The sequence below is a fragment of the Hoplias malabaricus genome, chromosome 3 (assembly GCF_029633855.1).
Source record: "Hoplias malabaricus isolate fHopMal1 chromosome 3, fHopMal1.hap1, whole genome shotgun sequence".
Lineage (NCBI taxonomy): Eukaryota > Metazoa > Chordata > Actinopteri > Characiformes > Erythrinidae > Hoplias > Hoplias malabaricus.
This window is the reverse complement of record NC_089802.1, coordinates 53,736,004-53,758,789: the sequence shown is the minus strand read 5'-3', so window position 1 is coordinate 53,758,789 and position 22,786 is coordinate 53,736,004. Positions and strand designations below refer to the sequence as shown.

Here is a 22,786-nt window from a genome sequence, read left to right as displayed (position 1 = left end):
CTTCAGTTCGTCTAAAATAAAGGTGGAGAACAATGGGGGCTAAATTAATATTCATGTGTCTGGTTACAGGCACAGACTGGCTTTGCAATAATCGAGTCCAGTCTCAAGAACATAAAATTCTCTGAGTTGTTTATGTCTCAGCATAATTTTGACTCAGCGTTTTCTTGGCCTCAAGGTAAGGCGAACTTTGAAATTGTCCTTGAGGCTGACTGAGTGCAGCTCTTCTTTCAGAGGTCTTTGGACTCTAACCCTGCTAGAGTTTTTAAATGTCTCAGTGTCATTTCTGGACTGAGAATAGTCCACTATTCAACCAACAGCGTCCTGTGGTCAGTATCATGAGTCTACTGATGAAGGACAGTCCACAACCAGCACAAACTGTGTACAACAAATGAGCTAGTTTCTGTGAGTTTACATCTACAAGGTGGACCAACGAAGTAGGTGTGTCTAACAGAGTGTACCATGAGTGGACACTGTTTTAAAACTTGAGAAGCACAGCTCAACCCACCTCCACAACATCAGTGTCACTGCAGCGCTGAGAATAATCCACCACCCAAATCATACCTGTGGTGGCTTAAGAAATTGTGCAGGGAATCAAGTGGACTACAGTCTGTAATTGTAGAAGTAGAGAGGGCTCCTGTATGGCCAATGGAGCTGGTCAAATGGGCAATGATTAGATACAAGGTGGGTGTTCCTAACCCAGTGATTGTTTTGTGTACGTTCAATATCTGTATTTTTTATTTTTCATTTATTTATTGATTTTTTCTTTGTACCATTGCTTTACCCAAGAAAATAATGAAATTATTCCCAAAAATTAAGTTACCAACTTTATATACATAAAACTTATAATAGTCTGAAAATAGACCAATTTCTACATAAATATACTTGAGAATAAAAAGATATGTAGTAGTCATGGAAATACAACATACTACTGATTCCAGTCCTTTGTCTTCTCGTTCTCTGATTTAGTTTTCATGTTATCTAAATATCCTAACAGCGTAACATATTCAGTGAAGGAAATGTTTGTGAAACTGGTGCTTTTTTACGTCGGCACCCTCCTAAACATTTGTATATACTCCTGTAAGACGGTATATGAAAAATACCATCATTATTAAAATATCATAATTATTAGTAAATATATCTGCACATCTGAAGTTAAATATAGGCCACATACGTCAAGTAAACATGTCATAATTCGCAGATCACGTTACTGCTGTAGCTCGATCGTGCCGCTTCTCCCTGTTCAACATAAGGAAGATTAGGCCATATCTAACTCAACATACAGCACAGCTCCTCGTTCAGACGTTAGTAATCTCCCGTCTAGACTATTGCAACGCCCTCCTGACAGGTCTTCCGGCCTGTGCTGTGAGACCGCTACAGATGATCCAGAATGCTGCAGCACGCCTGGTCTTCAACCAACCAAAAAGAGCACATGTCACACCCTTATTAGTTGAGCTGCATTGGCTACCCTTAGCTGCTCGCATCAAATTCAAATCACTAATGATGGCCTTCAGAGTATTCACTGGTTCTGCTCCCATCTTCCTCAATAGACTCTTAAAACCATACGTTAGCGCCCGCCCTCTCCGTTCCTCAAAGGAGCGCCTACTAACACGACCAACCCCCCGTACAGGTCAGTCGAGGCTATTCTCATCTCTGGTACCACACTGGTGGAACGAGCTTCCAAGCACTATCAGAGCAACAGAAACCCTCTCTGCATTCAAAAAATCATTGAAAACCCAGCTCTTCCGAGAGTATCTTTTGCACTGAATGTCTATCTTTAATGCACTTATTACTTCCTGGCATATTGCACTTAATGTAAGGTACTTTGTATAATTTGTGCTGTAGTTCGAATGTTAGATCCTCTTTTGTAAGTCGCTTTGGATAAACGCGTCTGCCAAATGCATAAATGTAAATGTAAATGTCATAAGATAAAATGATCTGAAGATCCAATTTAAAGAGTCAATTTTGTGTGAGATTTAGTACATATAATCTGCGAGCAAATATATCCAAATCCACTATCCACAAGTTACTTTGGTATGAAATAAAATCAACAGACAGTGTGTGTGATGCATAACAAAACAATGAGGTAGTGTATTCATTCATTTACAAATGGGAAGAAGATATGCAAAGTGGCGTTTATATGGTACAGTGTAGCAAGTTTTCAAAGCACACATTTTCACATAGTAATAGAAAATATATAAGTTCATTCTTCGTTTGTTCAATTTCCAGTGAAAAATGACATTAAGTACAAGATATTTATCTTTAGGATATAATTATTTGCATATATCGATATAAAAAATAATACATTTGCACAAAGAAGTTGAGAAGAATGTAAAAGGCAAATAATTGATAAATTTGAAATCCTGTATTAAGGAACTAACTGCGACCCTGAAATGGAGAAGCGGAAAAGAAAATGTATGTATGTATGTATATTCAGGAACTGTAAAAATATACAGAGAAAAATGGATCTAAACCCACAAGGCCTAGTAGACCACAGTCTTGAAGCCTTCCTCATTGAGAAAATCTCAGGCTATAATCTGGCTTCTTATCTAAACATATCCACAGGTGTTTCTGTTTATTCTTCCATTATGAGAAGACAACTCAGTGATGTCTATATAAAAGGATGTGTAGCTATCAATACTAATGAAGAAGAAAAATATAAAGAAAAAATATAATGAGAATGGGCTCAACATTATTGTCTTAGATGGCTTGATCAGTTTTCTTATAATTAAAATATTTAATTTAATTTAAAATATATATAATAAAATGTTAACAAAAAATTAAATAAATGCACAATAATGTAGGTCTAACAGTAGATATCATCTTGCCCCTAAACACATTTTATGGTTTGTGGATAAACGTAAGTTCACATTTTAGTTTTATTTTATGTTGTTGTTGTTTTGTGGGTTTTTATTTTCGTCCCACAGAGTCTGATGTGTTATCTGTAATGCCAACTACATTTCCTGCATGCAAATGTCTGAGCCTGTAAAATGTGCCTTTCCTGTGGGGCCTGTGTATACAGTTGTGGTAGGACTACGCCCTACAAAGCAGCTTTGTTTATCAGTTTACATATGCAGGAAGAAAGACTAGTACCTAGTTTGGTGTTGCACTTTTAAAACCAATAACCAAATGATGTGAGCTGCTTTACTCTGTGAAGACTGGTGAACCTGTGACAGGTAGACAGCACTGAACAGTGATGAGTCTACTGCTGCACAACTCACAGTAGCCTGTAATGTTTTCCCAATTTTGCTTAACTGCAAGCAGTGCACTTCTGTAAACTGAAGGTCAACATCCCTTTTGTTGTTCTACACTGGAATATTTTGTTTGAATCTACTCTGGACAGCTTCATTCTTGCACTTCTGAAGGGATTGCCAAAATCTACAAGTTTGTGCACATTGCCTGTAATCCCCCAAGGCAGGCTGTTTTTGCTTTTGCAATTACTGTAAAAATGTGGGTTGGGTGTTACACGAGTTAATCCTGTACAAGAGATGAGGAAGACGTGGCTCAGGTTGCTTGTGCTGAGCTTTTTATGTTTTTGTACAGATCAAGGTAGGTCAAGCAATTCACATGTACAGCCTCTTGTTTATGTTGAATACTCTGAAGTTCTGTTCATTTAATTTGATTTAACATTATGACCATTCTGTTTGCATTTAGCTGATTCATGTGCTGTTGGAGTACTTGGGGAATCTGTCTCTCTGCCCTGTCTTTATAATGGACCAGAGAATTTAACCTCAGTAAACATCTCACTTGAATGGAGAAAAGGTCCAGATGTGGTGTACAAGGCTGTGTGGACAGAGCAACATGAGCATCGAATCTCTATCAATGTCAGTGCAGGGATAACAATGTCCTCCTTGGCACAAACTGGAAATTTCACCATGGTGTTAAGTAACATAAGCTTCTCAGATGCCCAGAATTACAGTCTACATCTATACATTCCTGGTCATGGAGCTAGTGCTTTGATATGCACAATCTGCCTCACAGTTGCAGGTAATACAAGTATTCGTGCTAATTTTAAGTTGCCATATGTTCTATACCCATGGTCAAACCAATCATTCATGGATTTTTTGGTGTACTTCTACCACATAAAGCTGTATGGATTTCTAATATTCAGAAGTTTGGAATAGCTTTGCAATTATATCAAGCCAATTTTTTATTAAAATGTTATTGTTTAGAGCATTTAATAGTTTCAAATAAGGCTTTCATAGCATTGGTTCACCACAGTGTTTTTCTGAAAAAACTTCCCAGCTCATTTCACTGTCACTGTGTTACTGAGAAGGGTGGGGTGGAGGGAGAGGAAACCGGATTGGTCTGCCAGTCATGGGGCGTTTTCCTGAACCTGCTGTTCACTGGTACATCAGCCAGTGACAGCAACCCAAAGTGAAGACAGTCACTACAAAGTCAATCACTCTGCCCCATTCCATGTTACTGTCCTCTATGCAATTATCCCACCAGACATTTCCTATCTGTTTCATACTCACTGTCTACCGTATTAAAACTAAATCATCTCAATGCAAGTAAAAGCAGCTGCACAGGCATATCTTACCACATGAAATAGAAACCCATTTTATGAAGCACCGAACATGAGTTTTGTTCTTATGATTCATCTAGAGACAGTGTGGAACCCTGTATGCCATGATTCAGTGGAAGATTAGTAAGTCATCAGAGACAGCTCTGAGGGAGATTTTTCTTGCCGCTGTCGCCCCTGGCTTGCTCACCTGGGGGATTTTTACATTCTTTACATTTTTACATTTTATGTCATAACTTTGTCTTTACTGGAATTCTGTGAAGCTACTTTGTGACAACATCAGTTGTAAAAAGTGCTATACACATAAATTAGATTTGATTTTTAATAGTTTACATGTTTCAGCACTCAGTAGGTTGGTTGTGTGAGATATAGTTGGCACACATTTCACAATAACAGCAGTTACATTTAACTGGGTCAGATCTTGCAGAAATGTCAATGGTGCCAGTTAAAGTTTAGTGACCCTGTCAGTGTAACTTATCGCCCCAATCCCAATCTTCCTACTACCACCTTTACACTTCTCGTTTGCGTATGCCCACTGCAGTTGAAAAAAGCAGCTGGAGTATGTCAACATATGTAAATATGCATGCAGGTAATTGGCTATGGTTAATTGGTTGGCATTGGTCCAGCTTGGGTTGGCTCAGGACCATCCAGGCTATGCCCTATGATATTATTACATTTATTAAACTGATGTCATATTTACCTCAAGGGTAGCATCAGGTAGTGTCCTGCCTTGTCTGTGAAGAGTTTGGTGTGTTCTCCCTGTGTTTGCATGGGCTTCTTTTGGCTGCTCCAGATTCCTCCCACAGTCCATAAACACATGTTGGTAGGTCGATTAGTTGTCCAAAGTGTCCATAGGTGTGAGTGAATGTGTTAGTGTGTGGTGCCCTGTGATAGATTGGTGCCCCGTCTAGGGGGTGTACCTGTGGGGGTGTCTTTAACTAGATAAGCAGTTACAGACAATGAATGAATGAATTTGGTCGCTGTCCAATGAAAAAGATATCTCTCCTAAAATAGGAGAAGGAGATACAGGGAAGGAAGAACCTTCTTAACTTTCAATGAAAGTTAATATAAAAAGATTTTATTCTAAGTAATTTTGGAGCATTTCTATTGGTTGATTCGCCATGAAATTTTCACACAATATAAAGGACTGCTGCTGTGTTCAAATGATGGAGAAAACTAAAAATCCACAAAAAATTGAGATACATGTTTTGAATTGGTCACCAATGATACATACTTCATAAAGGAAGATTTCTGGGAACCAGTAATTTGTGCAGAAATACATTTCTGGATAATATTCTTATTGGTCTTTATGTAACATAAGTAAATCCAGTCACAGCTTTTATTTTTATTATTGAGCAAACCACTCACATTCTAGTCTTCTGGCGAGAGATTTGACTATTTTCAGGTAATATTAAAGTTCAACAAAAAAAAGTGTGCAGATGCACTGGTCCTAAAGTTCTAAAGAGTCAGATCTGTCCTGTGTCTTGGTTTGGGTTTTATGGGACATTTTATTTATAATTTTCAGTTTTGTAAAATATAGAGCAGAAAATAATGAAAGACACATGGGTCACAGAAATGCATCCACACATGAAGAGATTATAATAAGTTATCTTTCTACATATGCCTGTAAAAGACTGTAGAAAAACACTGTACTGTTAGGCTTGGCTGCACTCCACAGTGAATGGTGTTTAAACAGTAGTGATGTGCTATGAGGCAAGTAGTGTCCAAATTCTACTCTCAACTCTTTGACCCCTTGAGCACTTTGCTCACCCATCATCAAATATCTTCAAAATGCACATTTCAATGAACGCCTTGGTGCTTAGATGCCAGTGTATTTCTATGGAGGTCAAACGATATCTTTTTTTCTATGTTGTACCTGTTAGCAATATATGTGGCTAAACATCTGAATTCAGTAATTATTTTATTCAGTAAATATTATATTCAGTAACCATATTGTGTTATGCTATAGCAAATCAGCAATTCCTTTCATTTTCATTTAAAGTCTGTAAGGAATATAGATTGAATCTGTGTATCATTCTGTTTTGGGACAGCTGGTGCGGAGTCCACCCCTGTGCGTGAAACTGCATTCATATGGATCCTTAGCATTATTCTTTGTGTGTTAGTGATTGTGCTGGTGACAATTACTCTGTGTTTCCAGAAGAAATGGGACAAGCAGGCTAAAAAAAAACAAGAAGGTAATGAGGTCTCCTTTAAAGTCAGTTATATGGTATGTGACAATATACTGCATAAAAGAACTGTTCTAAAACGTATTATTCTGCCGAATTAGTGTGTGTGTGTGTGTGTTTCAGATGATTCAGACTGTGAGGAAACAGAAATGATCATGCTGGACACAGAATACTTGGAAAGACAGCCAACCAAATACAGCATTATATGATCACCATGATTGTACACTACATGCTGTAATCATGCTATGTTAAAATATTAGTGAAGCAACTGTAGCTATGACATTTTGTTTGTTCCATGTTCAGAGAAAATAACCACTGACCTTAGGACAATGAACTCTATTCATAATCCATTAAACAGATAATCTTTTAACAAGTGTGAGTTAAAGTGTGCAGAATTATTACTTATTTATCTTGAGGGAAAAAAAGACCATTCTTGGGTCAGTGTTCCCAGATATATTTTCACATCGGTATTTATATCATTTTGCTTGCCTCTGTTCACCATCCTGCATCACTGTTGATTTTTTAGCTGGTACGTTCTTTTTCACATTTTATTTTTAATTAAATTTTCCTCATTTTCACTGCCGTGTGTCTTTTTTGTCTTTTTGCTCTCAGTATCATCAGTATCCCCAAGCATTTTAATATTGGGTCTGTCTCACAAAGCATGCCAAACTCAGACAGGGTTCTTGGAATTTTAGCTTCACAAAAACTAACAAACATTACAGCAATGAACCACTTTTTATTGTGGTAACTTCAAGTAAATCAAGAGAATAGGCTTCATTCCAAAGAATTGTTAATTCTGAGTCGTCTTGCATCCAGGCATGAGTGACCATCCCAGAACATCCGTTTTTATGCCCTTTCTTGTGCAAGGTTGGGTCAGCACCTGGCCGCAAAGTTTCAAAAGCTGTTTATTGCAGGTCTTGCCCTTTGATCCAGCCAGTGGTTTGATAATGAGTTTTAGATTCTGTGAGGCATTTGAGGCATTCTGCTAGACTACACTATGGGCTTCTTCAGCATAACTGAAGTTTTCTCAGGCCTCAAACAGCACACAGGCCAACTCAGAGTTCAACTCAACTTCACAATTTCAACATTATTATTAAGTATTTATTCATTAAACACCATTATTCTGTTAAGTGGAGCCAAAGGTTAGAATAGTTTCCTTTAATTCAAGGATTAATGTGTTTTTACTTCAATCATTATTGATTTCAAGATCATTAGAAAATATGAGCAGGAAATGGAGCAGAAAGTTGTCCATATCAATGATGTGAATCCAAACTATAACAGTCCTGGAGCAAGTCAGCATGCAGCCTATGTTGCCATGGTTACACAGCCCTTAAAGCAGTATGTTTGTTATTGTCTGCATTGTCTGTAACCGCTTTTCCAATTCAGGGTAGCGATGGGTCCAGATCCTACCCGTAATCACTGGACGCAAGGCAGGAACACACCCTGGAGGGGGCGCCAGTCCTTCACAGGGTGACACACACTCGCATATTCACTCACACACTCACACCTACGGACATTTTTGAGTCCCCAAACCATCTAGCAACGTGTGTTTTTGGACCGCGGGAGGAAACCGGAGCACCCGGAAGAAACCCATGCAGACACGGGGAGAACACACCAACTCCTCACAGACAGCCATATGGAGCAGGACTAGAACCCATAACCTCCAGGTCCCTGGAAATGTGTGACTGCGACACTACCTGCTGTGCCACCGTGCCGCCCTTTATTGTCACAAATGAATGTAAATACATAATTTCAAGATGGGTTTTTTCTTCTAAGAGTCTTCTAAGAGCTATCACCTTAAACTTACACATTAGGGCCTACTATGTATACTATGGTCAATCAAAGCAGCTATTATCTTTATTATTATACATGTGATTTACAAAATCATTTTCAATATTAAATATCAAAGCTTCACCAGTGATGGAGATTTAATTCTCATACAGTTTCATTATTTATAAAAATTGATGACTTCATTCTAAATTAACTTCAGCATGAATAATAATTAATGTTCTGTGAGTAACAAATTACCATAAAGAATCTTTTCCCATGTATGTGTGAAATTTCAGATATTCGCTGATTGAGCTAAAACTCTTCTTGACCCCAGCTCAGCTCTCATGAACTGTACCGACGCTGTAAATGTCATTACGTCTCTGCTTTGTGATTGGAATCTGCTGACGAACATCGGCCAAGTATTGCAGGTCTAGGAGATACAGGAAGAAAAGCAATAATTGAATTAATATATTCAATTAAGATAAAAACAGGGCATACGTTATAATTAAGTTGTATAGTCATATGTTATGTTATATATAAGGCAACAGTCCTCAATCAATACATTCTAGATGCTACAGAAATTGTGACACTGATATAACAAACCTCTATTTTATATATGTCTGTGTTTTATAAATTAATTGATATCAAGAAGCTGTGAGGATTTGATTGCATTCAGTTACATATAGTTCAACTTTCAGGAATTAACTCAGTTAGTAATTAACTCAGATAGTAATAGTTCACTTATTTTCCATGTATATTAAACAAAAACTGAAACTCACCAATGTCTGCATACACAACAGCCTCTTCTGACCCTGCTTTTGTGATTACCTCACCCCTGCACAAGTACAGAACACAATCAGCTCATTCTACCCAACACTGCCGATGGTGACCTGTGTCAATGTTTATGTTGCTCAGTTAATACATAAGTAGTTCTCACCAGGGATTGACCACAGAGCTGTGACCCCAGGCCACATAGCTGGCAGTCTCATCCCTCGCTGGTGAAGCAGTAGCCACATAGACCTGGTTATCCACTGCCCTACCAGAACAAAACACAATGGCAAACATAAATATAGAAGAATTAATACATGAACATAATGATGTAAAGTCAATAATTTATGTATATTATATTTTGAGGCAAGTTTATACTGTGGGTATGTAGTTCGCAAAGTATTAACTTGTAGCTACAGGGTTCTATTTGTTACATTATTATCATAGAGTCAATGCAAAACATGTGTCAGCTCAGCTGATTGAGTACATTAGGCATAAGAGGAGGATGAGTTTTTTGGCTGAACCATCACTTTAATTCAAGAGTACAGGCACTCACCGTGCCCTTTGCAGCAGCTCCCAGTGGGCTGGACCTGTGGTCATATTGAAGGCACCGGGAAATACCAACAGCTGACAACCTACAAAGAGCAACACAGAGGGAAACTTTTGAAAATAAAGATTATAAGCCAAGCTGTTGCAGTGTTTATTATAAACCGAATTTATCCACAATTCATGCCTCAGCCACACTACATGAGCCTGGTCAAATGCAAAAACTGTCACAGGTGTACTCTCATATACAGAAACATCATCTGTACATCCACAACATTAACATTATCTAATCTCATTGTTTGGCTCATTATCACCACTAAATGCTAAATCAAATTTGACAACTTCACAGCTAATACAACAGTAAGGTATTATCTAATTCCAACCTGATGTACTCAGTTAATTTGGCCGCAGCTATTAGGATTTTGCCAGATGCATTCTTTCTTATTGGTTATTATACAACTTTGTGTACGTCTGCATAGAGATGGACACCAAACGGAAACCAAGTTACATTTGAGTGCATACCATTTTATTTCCCATGAGTTCCTGTTTGTGGTTGGTTATTGTGCAAGTCTGTACTAAACTCTCTTATAACTTATTATCACTGCTCAAATATTGCACTTCGTTTACAAAACCTATGTTGGAAAGTGATTAATTTCATATTAATTCTATATTTTATTCTGATTCTCTTATACTTTGTTATAGGTCACTGTGAACTCTTTCAGAGTTGTTTGTCTCTTCTCTGCCTGTGTATTATCAGTTTATAACCTTGGTGCTTGGGGGGGGGGGGTTGTTTATGGAACAATTGAGGGTGATAACATTTTCTATAATATGTGTTTGCTCCCACTGACAGTGGGAGAGAGTAACCAAGTCGTGACCAAGAAACATCTCTGTAAACTTTTCCATCTCTACTTTAAAATACAACATCCTTACTCTCTTCACACATGCGTGACTCTGTCTAATTCATTCTCAACAACCTCAATCCAACACCTACCTTTCTTAGCATAAATCTGAGCAAGCTCTGCAAAGCGTATATCATAGCAAATTCCAACTCCAACCTTACAGAACGCTGTGGATGAAAAATAAGAGAAATTAAATCCAACCTAAAGAAATATAACCATATAGAATCAGCTGCAGTGGACACTCACGAGTTTCAAACATGGATAAGCTGCTTCCTGGACTTAATGTCTCAGACTCCTGGAAACGTATTTTTCCTGGAACATCAATGTCAAATAGATGGATCTGTAAGAAAGTGGTACAGACAACACTTAATGGAATAACACCCATTAAAGCAGTAGCTATGATTTGGTAAATATTACTCTTGCATTGATTACATTCGCATATGCTCGTGTGTGCTGCCTTTGGTACATTCAGTAGTAATTTTGCTGAGACATCTTTTGGATCACAACCATGATATTCTTACTAAGAATATTTTCCCTTAAGGGAAAATCAAAAAAAGAATGTTTCTTAAAAATAAAACATTTTAACACAACACAGCACAAATAATGGAGTTTTAACAAAAATAGTGTCTCACATATGATAGTTGTTTGGGTTTCTTTTGAAATAATGTCATATGATTTAGCTCCCCCTACATAAAAGCCAGCTACAAAAGACTCCTAACCCTGAAGAACAATGTAAGATTGGGGAAAAGGATCTAAAAAGGACGAAAAATGATTTGTTAAGAAGCAAGATATAATAAGCTTTCGATATAAACAATCATAAATGTCATGCAGAGTGTAGCACACTGAGCTAAAAGGTTTATGCCAGTGATTAGATGTACCAAACTTGGAGTAGTGTCTCCAACAGAGGAAATAAACAAGTCATTTAAAAATTACTTTAATTCTCCAATTTGTTATTTGTGGATTGGACGTCCCTACTCAAAACTAAGCTATTGGAAATGGGCCTTTCCTTAGACACCTAAACATTGTCCTGCTCAAAATCAAACCAAAGGACCAGATGGAAAGGACCCTTTGGAATGAGTCAGTCACCATCCAAACTCATTGACAAATGCTGACTTCAAGATGTTATACAATGTCTGAGCCAGTAGCCCTGAGACAGCAGTTTTGAAAATGACTAGTCCAGATCAAAAAGGCTTTATCAGGGGAAGTCTTGCTTCTGATAATACTCGTCAACTTAAACATACTGGGTGCAGCAAACAATTCTACCTTCCTATGGTCTGCTACTTTTAGATCAAATGTATGGTCAAAATATGTTTCAGCTTTAAGTGGCCATATCCTTTGAGGAATTTAAAAGGAGTTTTATTTTGGAGACAAATGTATCAATGATCTTATCGCTGTATGCTAATTCTAATGCTAAAAACACTAGAAAATGTTCATATATTCCAGGATAATAGTTACTCTGAAAATTAGCATTAATGCTGAATAATACTCACAAAAGTAAGATGCCTCCCTCCCAAAATTTATATTACAAAAGAGGACTATTTTTCAAAATGTTCCTTTATGGAAAAGTCTAGAACAATAGTTCATTCATTCATTCATTCATTATCTGTAACCACTTATCCGCGGTGGGTCCAGAGCCTACCTGGAATCATTGGGCGCAAGGCGGGAATACACCCTGGAGGGGGAACCAGTCCTTCACAGGGCAACACAGACACACATTCACACCTACGGACACTTTTGAGTCGCCAATCCACCTGCAACGTGTGTTTTTGGACTGTGGGAGGAAACCGAAGCTAGAACAATAATTATAAATTATAAATTTAACTATAAATTTAATAAACCCTCTCTTTTTTCTACTTTAGAGTTAGGTCAGCTTGAAAAGTTTGGAGAACCATCGCGACTTAAGTTGGATACAGCGGGTTCCAAGACAGATAATATGATATATCTATGATATCTTAAACTCCCAAAAATATATGAAAGCTTGGATAGCGATATTTCAGAACTGGGAGAAAAAATAGACTGGGATGCAATTTGAGACAATCCTGCCTGTGCTTTGAAAAAACAAAATCATATAAAGTCATATAATGGCAGCATTGTTTGGAGACTATAACAGTAAGAAGTAATATCCATTAATTTACTTTTTTTTTTCATACATAGACACATAACTGAAATTTTGAAGGAACAAGTTTACTTGGAAAAATATAGTTTATTACAGAATAACTTTACATAGCACTATTGTCTAATATTGTAAAACACACTAACCTTTCTATGTTTGACCAGTAGCTTACCATCAGGACCAAAAACTGGGCAGGTGTTAAAAAGTTTTCCACCATCCTCCTCTGGAATGGAGCCTATAGATCGAAAGGCATATATACATGCATCTTTTACTCTGTGGAATCATTCACTGATTTTTAAAAATACAAGACTTAAACATCTTACCTCCTACTAAGTATATTCCACACTGCCTGGCTACCTCTGACAAAACCTGGGCTGATTCTCCGGGGATTTTCTCAGCATACTCTGCAAAAAAACCTGTTCCATATGGAGAATTGAAGCACTCCTACAGAGACATAATAAAAGAAAATGACAAGTAAGAATCACTATATTGCTAAATCAAATCCTAGAGGAATTTCTAACAAGGATAAATAGATTAAAGCAATTTACAAGTATATTAATAGTTTCTTTTGGCAATAAGTGGAAAACCTTGGGAACATTTAACCTAAAATCATCTTACATGGAACTTACAGGATGATTTATGATCACTGCATACAGATTGTACTGTAAAACATTTATTAATTTTCTTCTACAAAAAACTGCTTTGCAAAACAAAACAAAAATAATCAGATTAATTATTGTCTCTTCCTTCTCTTATTAAAAAATCAACCTCAGTTTCATAAAAACAATTATTAACATTAAACAACGGACTGGCATACTATCAAGTGTTTGTTCTATCTTGTGTCCAATGATTCTGGGTAAGCTCAGAACCCACTGCAACCCTGATTAGGATGAAAAATTATAGATGTTGAATTAAAAACCTATGTTTCTTTGAAGGGCGGCACGGTACTGTTGCAGTCACACGGCTCCAGGGACTTGGATGTTGTGTGTTCGATTCCCGCTCCGGGTGACTTTCTGTGAGGAGTTTCGCGTGGGTTTCCTCCGGGTGCTTGGGTTTCCTCCCACGGTCCAAAAACACACATTGGTAGGTGGATTGGCGACTCAAATGTGTCCATAGGTGTGAGTGAATGTGTGAGTGTGTGTTGCCCTGTGAAGGACTGGCGCTCCCTCCAGGGTGTATTCCCACCTTGCGCCCAATGATTCCATGTAGGCTCTGGACCAGATAATGAATGAATGAATGAATGTTTCTTTGAAACGGTCACAGTGGATTGCAGTGTCTCTCTCCCTCAGCCCCTCGTACTTATGGTTTTTGTATTGTCTTGTATTATCGTATTGTATTGTATATATATTGTTTTGTATTTTCTTAGCCATGTCTTTTGCACTTTAATGTGTGTGCACTGTTTTATGTTTGCACTAGCTTTGCACTAGTTGCACTTTAATGTTGTGTATTGTTTTATGTAGCACCTTGGTCCTGAAGGAACGCTATTTCGTTTCACTGTATACTGTAAACACTGTATACTGCAGAAATGACAATAAACGTCTTGAACTTCAACTTAAACTTGAGGGCCACTGTTTCTAAACTCTTCTTCAGGGTTTGTAGTTTTTGATTAGTTAAAAAAAATGTATTGTGTCAGTGGGGAAGTTCCCAACACAGTAGATAAAAACATTTGTATGATTCAAGCTGACAAATGCAGTTAAAATATCTAGATGCTTTATGCTCCTCAAAGGTATTTTCAGTTATTCATTCATTGTCCATAACCGCTTATCCAGTTTAGGGTCACGGTGGGTCCAGAGCCTACGCAGAATCACTGGGTGCAAGGCAGGGACACACCCTGAAGGGGGTTCCAATCTTTCACAGGGAGACAAACATTCACTCACACCTATGGACACTTTTGAGTAGCCAATCCACCTACCACCTTGTATTTGTGGACCATGGTAGGAAACCAGAACCCCTGGAGGAAACCTACGAAGACACAAGGAGAACACACCAAACACAGTCCTCACAGACATGGAGTAGGACTCAAACCAACAAGCCCAGGACCCTGGAGCTCTGTGACAGCGACACAACCTGTTGTGCCACTGGGCCACCAAAATGCCTTTTCATGAATAATTATGAGGCACCAGCAAAGTGGGGTGGGTATAATTTGTATAATATTAAATTGGAAATTGAATCAAGAACAAAGGGTGTGCTGGACAGCTTTATTATAATTAGTTTTAACAAATTATTCAAGCTTATTAATTATAAATCTGAGATATCTAAAAACTAGCCGATCAAAATTGAAGTATTCGGAGTTTTTAAAGACAGTATAGGGAAGAAATAGATTTACTGTAAATTACTGCATGAATTTCACATGTAAATAAAAAGATGAAATCCTGTAAAATAAGATTGTAACAACTGTAAAAACAAATAATGAATATAAAACTCTATTACTAGTTCATACTTACAGGCAGGACCACGACCTTTGCTCCCTGGCCTGCTGCCTCCTTCACTAGACTACAGGCTCGGTGTAGATTATCAGCTTTGACCTTAGTGACCAGAAGCTGCACCACAGCCAGCCTAAACTCTGACAAAAATCAGTTAATTAATGATCTGAAATTAGGTAAAACAACTCAACAACACAAATATTAAAAGTTAGTGTTAGAGAGCACCCCCCCCTCTCTGGTGTATATGATGTAGTGGAGGAATATAGCTAAGTGTGTTCTTGGATAAGACCTCAACACCTTTAGCACATCAGGGGCACTGCCTGACTGAGCCTACAGTGTCCTGCGACCACAACGTGTGAAGCAAAGGACGAAAAGCACAAAGTGTGCAGTAACAGTGTTGTGTCTAACTTCTGCAAGATGGAGCATGTGTCAAAGCGGACAGCGAGTGGTCAGGGCAGAGCACTGAAGGATTGGGTCAAAGAGAGCTAACAATGTATGCACAACTACAGATGGACTAGTCTATAGAGCTACAGCGTACATCTGTATGGTAGTAGAGATGGACAATTTGAAAATGGGATTCACTGCAGATGTTTTTTTTCTAAGTAAAATATCTCAGTGAAATAATTAATAATTCAGTCAACAATACAGACACAGTGTAAATTTCTCATGTAATATAACTCTTATATAAATATTATTATACTATAATAATAAATATTTAAAAGAAGAATTCACTTACTTGTCATTGCCTTTGAAATACCAGACATGAATGTGTCTCCTTCAACAGAGCAGCACTCACTGTTTACTTCTACACAACCACGACACGGCGCTCTATGGCCGCTCGCTTCAACATAAAAGTCACTTTGGCAGATGAGCAAAGTCTCATTTACAAAAACATTGTATTGTAACCTTGCATTTTTAAACAATATATCCTTTTTATATACACATTTTCCAGAAATAAATTGCATAATTATTTTTACTTTCTTTTTTAATTCAATACTTTAGTATAAATAACAATATCCGATTTCAGCGCTAGGCGGCGCTGGGAACCTGCGGACTGCTCGAGCTCTGTTACTGAAGAGAAGAAGTGTGAACTGAAGACTTGACAACATTAGGAGAATTAGTTTGATACAGTTCTGTAAATTCTGCACTGTGTGATATTTACGTTTTGAATAATAAGCAGTAAACGGTGAGGTGCAGCGGTTTTCTTTTACACTCTGTTTACTACTTCACAATCACGTTTAATATGTGACTGGAAGCAGGAGTTGGAAACTCAAGGAGTTACTGGATGCTGTAAATATGGAGATAAAAATGTATAGGTTCATGTGTAAACATGTTCTGATGATGTGCAGATATGCGAGCGGTTGGCGAAGGTTCTCACTGTGGACAATACAAAGCAACTCCTCCAGTGTAATCAAACTTACTTCAAATCAGACAAAAATCCTGGTTAAAGGAAACACACTGTTACCTTCTTCAGTTCTTAGTTTAGGGACTTCATATGGAAGCATATCACTTCAGTCGTGTCTGTCACACAGGACATTCTCAATGACTCAATGCAAATTAAAGAGCAAAAATACCCACCCTGGTCATGAAAGGGTGGAGGAAGAAGATGATGCTGGAGAAGATGAAGAGGATTTCATTGCTGACAACGAAGTTGAGGAGCTGTTTCAGCAGCAGATTCCCACAGGAATTGGTGAAGAGGACCACAGGGTCTTCATCGTGCATCCTGATATAAAATGGGGACAAAAAAAGCAATACCTGACCACAGGTAAGTTTTCTTCCCTCAAAAGCTCCTAAGATATTGACAAACAAAATACTCTGTACCAATGAAATTAAATATTCAATATTTATTATATATATTTTTTCCTTTGTTCATTTGAACAACTCCTTCACATAGCTCTATCCTGTGAAGTAAGACAGAGCTTAATCTGGGACTGTTGTAATTTACTGGCAATCCATGCACACACACACAAAAGTGTATCTCTTGTGGTTTCCCTTAAGCTGATCTCCAGATGGAAGAAGCTGTTGGCCTAGTGAAGACCTTACAGAACTGGAGCGTTGTTGACAAAATCAGCCTCTCTACCAAAACACCAGAGAAGAGGAGAATTTTTGGCAAAGGGAATTTCCAAACACTTACAGGTAAATTTTTTGGGGGATGCATTGATATGTTATGCAGTATTTTCATGCACATATTTGAAAAGGCCAGTACAATAACTTTTTAAAATGTAGAAACTAGAACAGATTGGATTTTCTGTAAAGTTATGAATAAAATGAAAAAAAAAAGGCAAGACACATGGTTTAAAATAATAAAATCTAAATATGTATTTGTGGCTATCATTTATATGATCCTAATGTTATTCAGCAATCCTTATTCTTCCTTTCTGCATTTCCATAGAGAGGATCCGAAGAACACCTGGTGTTACGGCAGTTTTTATGAACGTTGAACGCTTGACACCATTGTCTGAGGTGAGTAAAATAATAATATTATTGTTATATATATTTTGCTTATATATATTTAGATTTCTTTTTTTTATTTGTTGTGGGCTCGATGTTTCATGTATTTGCACTTTATTTTGTGCTTCTTGTATCTTTTACATGGTGTGAAATACTTTCTGATTTTAGAAGGTGTAGAAATAAAATATTTAACATTTATATTTAAAAAACAATTTAATATTTTACAATAAACCTATCTAGACTATTTCTGCATTTTGCAGTAAACTTAATTTGGATTCTTATTCATATTTGTTTCAGTCCAAGAAGAGTGCTGTTTGTGTCCTAAAATAAAATTTTCAATGAAAGTAATTTTTAACATTTGAAATGGTGATCAGAATGTCTGTGACGGACATTTTAAGAAAATATATTAGAACATGACAGATAGCATATGATCATAGCATCATATGATGTTTTTTTGCTGTGATTTTTTTAGAGGGATTTGCAGGAGTCCTGGGGTGTGAAGGTTTTTGACCGATACTCCCTGGTTCTTCATATTTTCCGCCGTAACGCCAGAACGAAAGAAGCCAAATTGCAGATCTCACTGGCTGAGATCCCTCTGCTCAAGTAAAAATGAACACATTCTGGGCAGCTCAAACTGTATTAAGATAATACATATACATTTTTATCCTAGGTTAATATATGAGGTAGACCTCAAATTTAATAGATAATACATCTCATATGGACTTTGTATTTGTCATATCATTGTACTAAGGTCACGACTAAAGAATGAAGGTGCAAACTTGGATCAGCAAGGTGGAGGGTCTAGGTACATCATGGGTTCAGGTAATTGACTGTATATTAATGGAAGTGTAAGTCAGCCTGCCACTGTCTGCTTCTGTGTGACTAAAACAAGCCTGACCTTATGTTGTTCTGCTTCCAGCGCGAGTGGCAGCTTTCCCAGTAGCTCCATCCGTAATGTGTGTGTGTGTTTTTTTTTATAGTTTTTTTTATTCTGTTTAAATCTCTAGATATTCCCTCTGGGGTCTGTCTGTCTGTCTTTGTTTGTTTGTTATGTATGTAGGTGAAACTCTGTATGAGGTCCAGCAAAGGCTGCTGAAAGAACGTGAGATGAAAATTCGCTCAGCTCTACAGCGACTGAAGAAGAAGAGGCACCTGCTCCGTTCTCAACGCAAAAACAAAGACCTGCCAATCATCTCCATCATGGGCTACACTAACTGTGGTGAGACTGGGGTTCCAATTAATTAATTCCTCATTTAAAATATTGAGAAAATAACAGTTTTAGAATTTTAGGAGTTGAAAGATGAATTATGTATATCTTAATTTTTACACTTAATTTGTCAAACTCAAGGTTGTGATTAAGCTATATTCGAGTGTAACTTGTAATGAAAAACAAGAAACACTTTTTTCAACAAGGCCTGGGCAATAAAAAGATAGCAGTATATATTGTGATACATACACCATTGATAACGTTCAGAAAAATGTTCAATATCACCAAATGACCAGGAAAGCACCTAATAAATATAGAGTTTGGGTTTAGGGACACACCCCAAATGTGCTCCCACCGTGGCTTTTAATCATCCTATCTGATCCCTTCCAGATGGACCATGCTATAAGAGACATGCAAACAGCCAATCATCTGTCGAGTTCTGTTGCCTCTTTAACTTGGAGTGTGAAAGGGAAATGACTGTAAAGAGATGTTGCTGTAGATTAAAAAGTCCCTAAATCCCAACAGACATTTCATTAAAACCTTTTAACTTGTGTTAAACAGGAATGGTTTGCTCCGGGTGCTCCGGTTTCCTCCCATGGTCCAAAAACACACGTTGGTAGGTGGATTGGCAACTCAAATGTGTCCGTAGATGTGAGTGTGTGAATGAATGTGTGAGTGTGTGTGTTGCCCTGTGAATGACTGGCACCCCCTCCAGGGCGTATTCCCGCCTTGTGCCCAGTGATTCCGGGTAGGCTCTGGACCCACCGCGACCCTGAACTGGATAAGCATTTACAGATAATGAATGAATGGATGAATGAATAAAACAGGAATAATACGTGTTTTCAATTTTTTACATTGGATTACGTTGTGTATTCAAAGCATGCTTTAAAAAATTGAAATGGTTAAATTATATTGCAGCTGCACTAAATTCTGCAAGAATTATGTGTCCTTAGGTAAGACAACGCTAATCAAAGCTCTAACTGGTGATGCTGGACTCCAACCTAAAGATGAGTTATTTGCCACTCTGGATGTCACAGTACATGCAGGGCAGCTGCCCAGTCATATGACTGTTCTGTATGTGGACACGATTGGCTTCCTGTCCCAGCTGCCACACCAGCTCATAGACTCATTTTCTGCAACACTGGAAGATGTGGCACACTCTGTATGTACATTTTAAAGTTTTTCCGTGAATAACACCAAATGAAAGATCAAAGTATTAAAGCATTCTGATGATATCTTTTTTCATTTGACAGGATCTCATTGTTCATGTGAGGGATATTAGCCATCCAGAGACTGTGAATCAAAAAGTAAACGTACTAAACATCCTAAAGAATCTTCAGATTCCAGAAAAACTCATGAACTCCATTGTAGAAGTGCACAATAAAATTGACCTCGTTGAAGGGTAAGACAATCAGTCTGACTTGTATATGTGCTTGATTGTACAATCACAGGTGTAGAAGTATAAGTAGTTTAATATTTGCTTATATGTGTTTATTTCATAGTTATGAATCATGTGAACCAGAAACAGTACCTGTGTCAGCACTTAAAGAGTTGGGTTTGGAGGATCTAAAGCAGAGAATGGAAGAAGCAGTTGTAAAGTCAACTGGGAAACAAACCATGACTCTAAAGGTCCAGCTGAACAGTCCACAGTTAGGGTGAGTGACAAGAAAGGATGGGAGATAATGATCTGCCATTGTAAAATTACACGACAATACACTTGCCTCAGCACATCACAGACATTATCATTATCTCTAGAATGCTGGCTAAATATCTGCTTCCTAAAACAAGGACAAAAACTTGTCTTTGTTGTGAAGCTCTGGATACCACCTCCTTGAGGACATTTTCCTAAAAGTGATTGAATATGTGTAAAATGCTGTCCCTGAAGAGTCCCTTAGAGTCCATTAACTAGGACCAATAATGCTACACTATAAATGTAAAGCCTATAAACTGCCTCATTCAGGTATGCTAGGCTCACTCTCTCTGCTCATGGCAGAGGCACCTGGAGTGTTTTTAACAACTGAGAGAACTCCAAGCATTATAATGCACAAACTGAAATGAGGATATTGCTCCATTCCTGCTCCATAGGTGGGTAAGATTGACTTATTTTTGCTGTTACTCAACACTTCAGGTGGAAATGTCTCCAAACTCGGGAGATAGCTAATCTCCTTACCAAAAGTGCTACAAAATCTGAGTTACAAATGAGTTTCTGTGTTAATTTAGAGACAAGTTAAACTTCAGCCACAGACAACAATCGTTATTTTCCCTCAGACACACTGTTCCAGACTGAGTTCCGGAATGAAACAACCAGAGAAAACTGTGTCGTTCCCTTTAATGATAACCTTATTTTTTTTATCAGTTAGTTTTTTTCTGATCCTTATTACACTGAATCAAAAATACTTCCTGTCTAAAAGTATTGCCGTATGACATTTTCATGGTTCAGCCGTACTGACAAGAGGGGTAACAGAATTTATTGTCAGTGTCATTAAAAACAAATCCTTATTTTTATATAGTTCTGATCTAATTTGTAGCAGGGAGGTTCTCGGGGCCTCCACATGAGACAGGATATTTTGAGAGATGACATTTATTACTGGTACCTTTATTATTTTTCATTGCTGAATTGTGCACATGGGTCTGAAAGAAAGTTGAATATTCTAGAACTGAAAGTGGGACTTGGATGATTATGGGATATCAAAAAAGTTGGTTTTGATATGGTAGGATAAGTCATATTTTAACTAGGGATGTTAAAACCAATAGCTCCAAATGGACACCACATCACCTTCCTTTCTTCTATGATACTACTACCGATTTATTTATTTGCTGAGTAATGGGGGGTCTATAACTCCTTGCCAGTCTTCTCAGAGTTCATCTCCACTGTGTGAAGCTTAGTTTTGTGTGTGGTCCAGGTATGCAAAAAATTAACTACTCCTTTTTTTGCTTTGTTTATGTATTTTCTGTGCAGGTGGCTGTATAAAGAAGCCACTGTCCAGGAGGTGCGTGATGTGGGAGATGATTGTACTGCCAGTGTGAAGGTAATCATCAGTGCTGCTGCATATGGGCGCTACAGGAAGCTGTTCCGGGTCACTTAGAAGCAGTGGCTGGTCTGTCTTAAAGTCAAATTAATCTATTTTTGATGTCATTTTCTTCCCTTGGACATAAAATACTTTGGAAAAGTCTTAGGAACATACTATTTTTATTATTTACATTAATTTATCTTGTCAATTTGTGTGGTGATTGTATAAAATTATGTATGCATAATTTGGGGGGGGCAGTAAAATGTAACAAGATTTATTTATTGGAAAATGTAGTGAGCTAGTATGAAGAACAAAATTTGGAGGTTGTGGGTTCGAGTCCCGCTCCGGGTGACTGTCTGTGAGGAGTTGGTGTGTTCTCCCTCTGTCCGTGTGGGTTTCCTCTGGGTGCTCCGGTTTCCTCCCACAGTCCAAAAACACACGTTAGTAGGTGGATTGGCGACTCAAAAGTGTCCGTAGGTGTGAGTGAATGTGTGTGTGTGTCTGTGTTGCCCTGTGAAGGACTGGCGCCCCCTCCAGGGTGTAATCCCGCCTTGCGCCCAATGATTCCAGGTAGGCTCTGGACCCACCGCAACCCTGAATTGGATAAGCAGTTACAGATAATGAATGAATGAATGAATGTTGAGCATACCCGGAATTACTGGGCTCAAAGCAGGACACACCCTGGAGGGGGCGCCAGTCCCTAAAGCAGGGCTTTATAGTATTTATATTTATTCTAATTAAACTTACATAATTGTATTTAAGCACCACACTTACTGACAAGAAAAATAATTTTATATAATAAAAACCCTTGATTCCCAAGACTTTTGCACAGTACTGTTGCTCTGTAAACATTTATTTATTGATGAATTTCAGAGATATCAAATCCTTCA

General features: G+C 37.8%; 3 protein-coding genes across 5 annotated transcripts; 2 read left to right on the top strand and 1 right to left on the bottom strand.

The window, feature by feature from the left end:
• The first annotated feature begins 2,897 nt into the window (after nt 1-2,897).
• Nucleotides 2,898-7,298, top strand: LOC136692751 (uncharacterized). Of its 3 annotated transcripts, none has more exons than XR_010801977.1 (4): nt 2,898-3,546; nt 3,652-3,984; nt 6,574-6,717; nt 6,810-7,287. XR_010801977.1 is itself a non-coding variant. In XM_066666406.1 (4 exons), exons 1-4 carry the CDS (start codon nt 3,486-3,488, stop codon nt 6,915-6,917), a joined length of 552 nt encoding a protein of 183 aa, XP_066522503.1. In that variant the 5' UTR covers nt 2,898-3,485; the 3' UTR covers nt 6,918-7,298. The 3 variants fall into 3 exon arrangements, 2 of the variants coding, with proteins under 2 accessions (XP_066522503.1, XP_066522501.1); XM_066666406.1 differs by having other exon boundaries at nt 6,646-6,717; nt 6,832-7,298; XM_066666404.1 differs by having other exon boundaries at nt 6,832-7,283.
• Nucleotides 7,299-7,964: 666 nt separating this feature from the next.
• On the bottom strand, nt 7,965-16,062 carry nit2 (nitrilase family, member 2). Its single transcript, XM_066666403.1, has 10 exons — nt 15,964-16,062; nt 15,249-15,367; nt 13,128-13,248; nt 12,951-13,039; nt 10,938-11,031; nt 10,784-10,858; nt 9,803-9,881; nt 9,416-9,514; nt 9,258-9,313; nt 7,965-8,908 (listed from the first exon to the last, which is right to left on the bottom strand). Exons 1-10 carry the CDS (start codon nt 15,989-15,991, stop codon nt 8,814-8,816), a joined length of 855 nt encoding a protein of 284 aa, XP_066522500.1. The 5' UTR covers nt 15,992-16,062; the 3' UTR covers nt 7,965-8,813.
• Nucleotides 16,063-16,310: 248 nt separating this feature from the next.
• gtpbp6 (GTP binding protein 6 (putative)) lies at nt 16,311-22,773 on the top strand. Its single transcript, XM_066666361.1, has 10 exons — nt 16,311-16,992; nt 17,226-17,363; nt 17,620-17,690; nt 18,151-18,281; nt 18,430-18,500; nt 18,739-18,897; nt 19,839-20,047; nt 20,139-20,287; nt 20,388-20,540; nt 21,845-22,773. The coding sequence occupies exons 1-10, from the start codon at nt 16,524-16,526 to the stop codon at nt 21,969-21,971; spliced, it is 1,677 nt and encodes a 558-aa protein (XP_066522458.1). The 5' UTR covers nt 16,311-16,523; the 3' UTR covers nt 21,972-22,773.
• Nucleotides 22,774-22,786: the final 13 nt, after the last annotated feature.

Excerpts from the sequence above, each read along its gene's own strand:
- LOC136692751 (XM_066666404.1), top strand. The coding sequence starts at position 3,486 with ATGAGGAAGACGTGGCTCAGGTTGCTTGTGCTGAGCTTTTTATGTTTT. Across the intron at positions 3,547-3,651 it reads ATGTTTTTGTACAGATCAAG|CTGATTCATGTGCTGTTGGA; the intron begins GTAGGTCAAGCA and ends GTTTGCATTTAG. Across the intron at positions 3,985-6,573 it reads AATCTGCCTCACAGTTGCAG|CTGGTGCGGAGTCCACCCCT; the intron begins GTAATACAAGTA and ends GTTTTGGGACAG.
- nit2 (XM_066666403.1), bottom strand. The coding sequence starts at position 15,991 with ATGTCTGGTATTTCAAAGGCAATGACAA. Across the intron at positions 15,368-15,963 it reads TATTTCAAAGGCAATGACAA|AGTTTAGGCTGGCTGTGGTG; the intron begins GTAAGTGAATTC and ends GATTTTTGTCAG. Across the intron at positions 8,909-9,257 it reads TGTTGTGTATGCAGACATTG|ACCTGCAATACTTGGCCGAT; the intron begins GTGAGTTTCAGT and ends TGTATCTCCTAG.
- gtpbp6 (XM_066666361.1), top strand. The coding sequence starts at position 16,524 with ATGGAGATAAAAATGTATAGGTTCATGTGTAAACATGTTCTGATGATG. Across the intron at positions 17,691-18,150 it reads GCTTGACACCATTGTCTGAG|AGGGATTTGCAGGAGTCCTG; the intron begins GTGAGTAAAATA and ends TGATTTTTTTAG. Across the intron at positions 20,048-20,138 it reads TGGAAGATGTGGCACACTCT|GATCTCATTGTTCATGTGAG; the intron begins GTATGTACATTT and ends TTCATTTGACAG.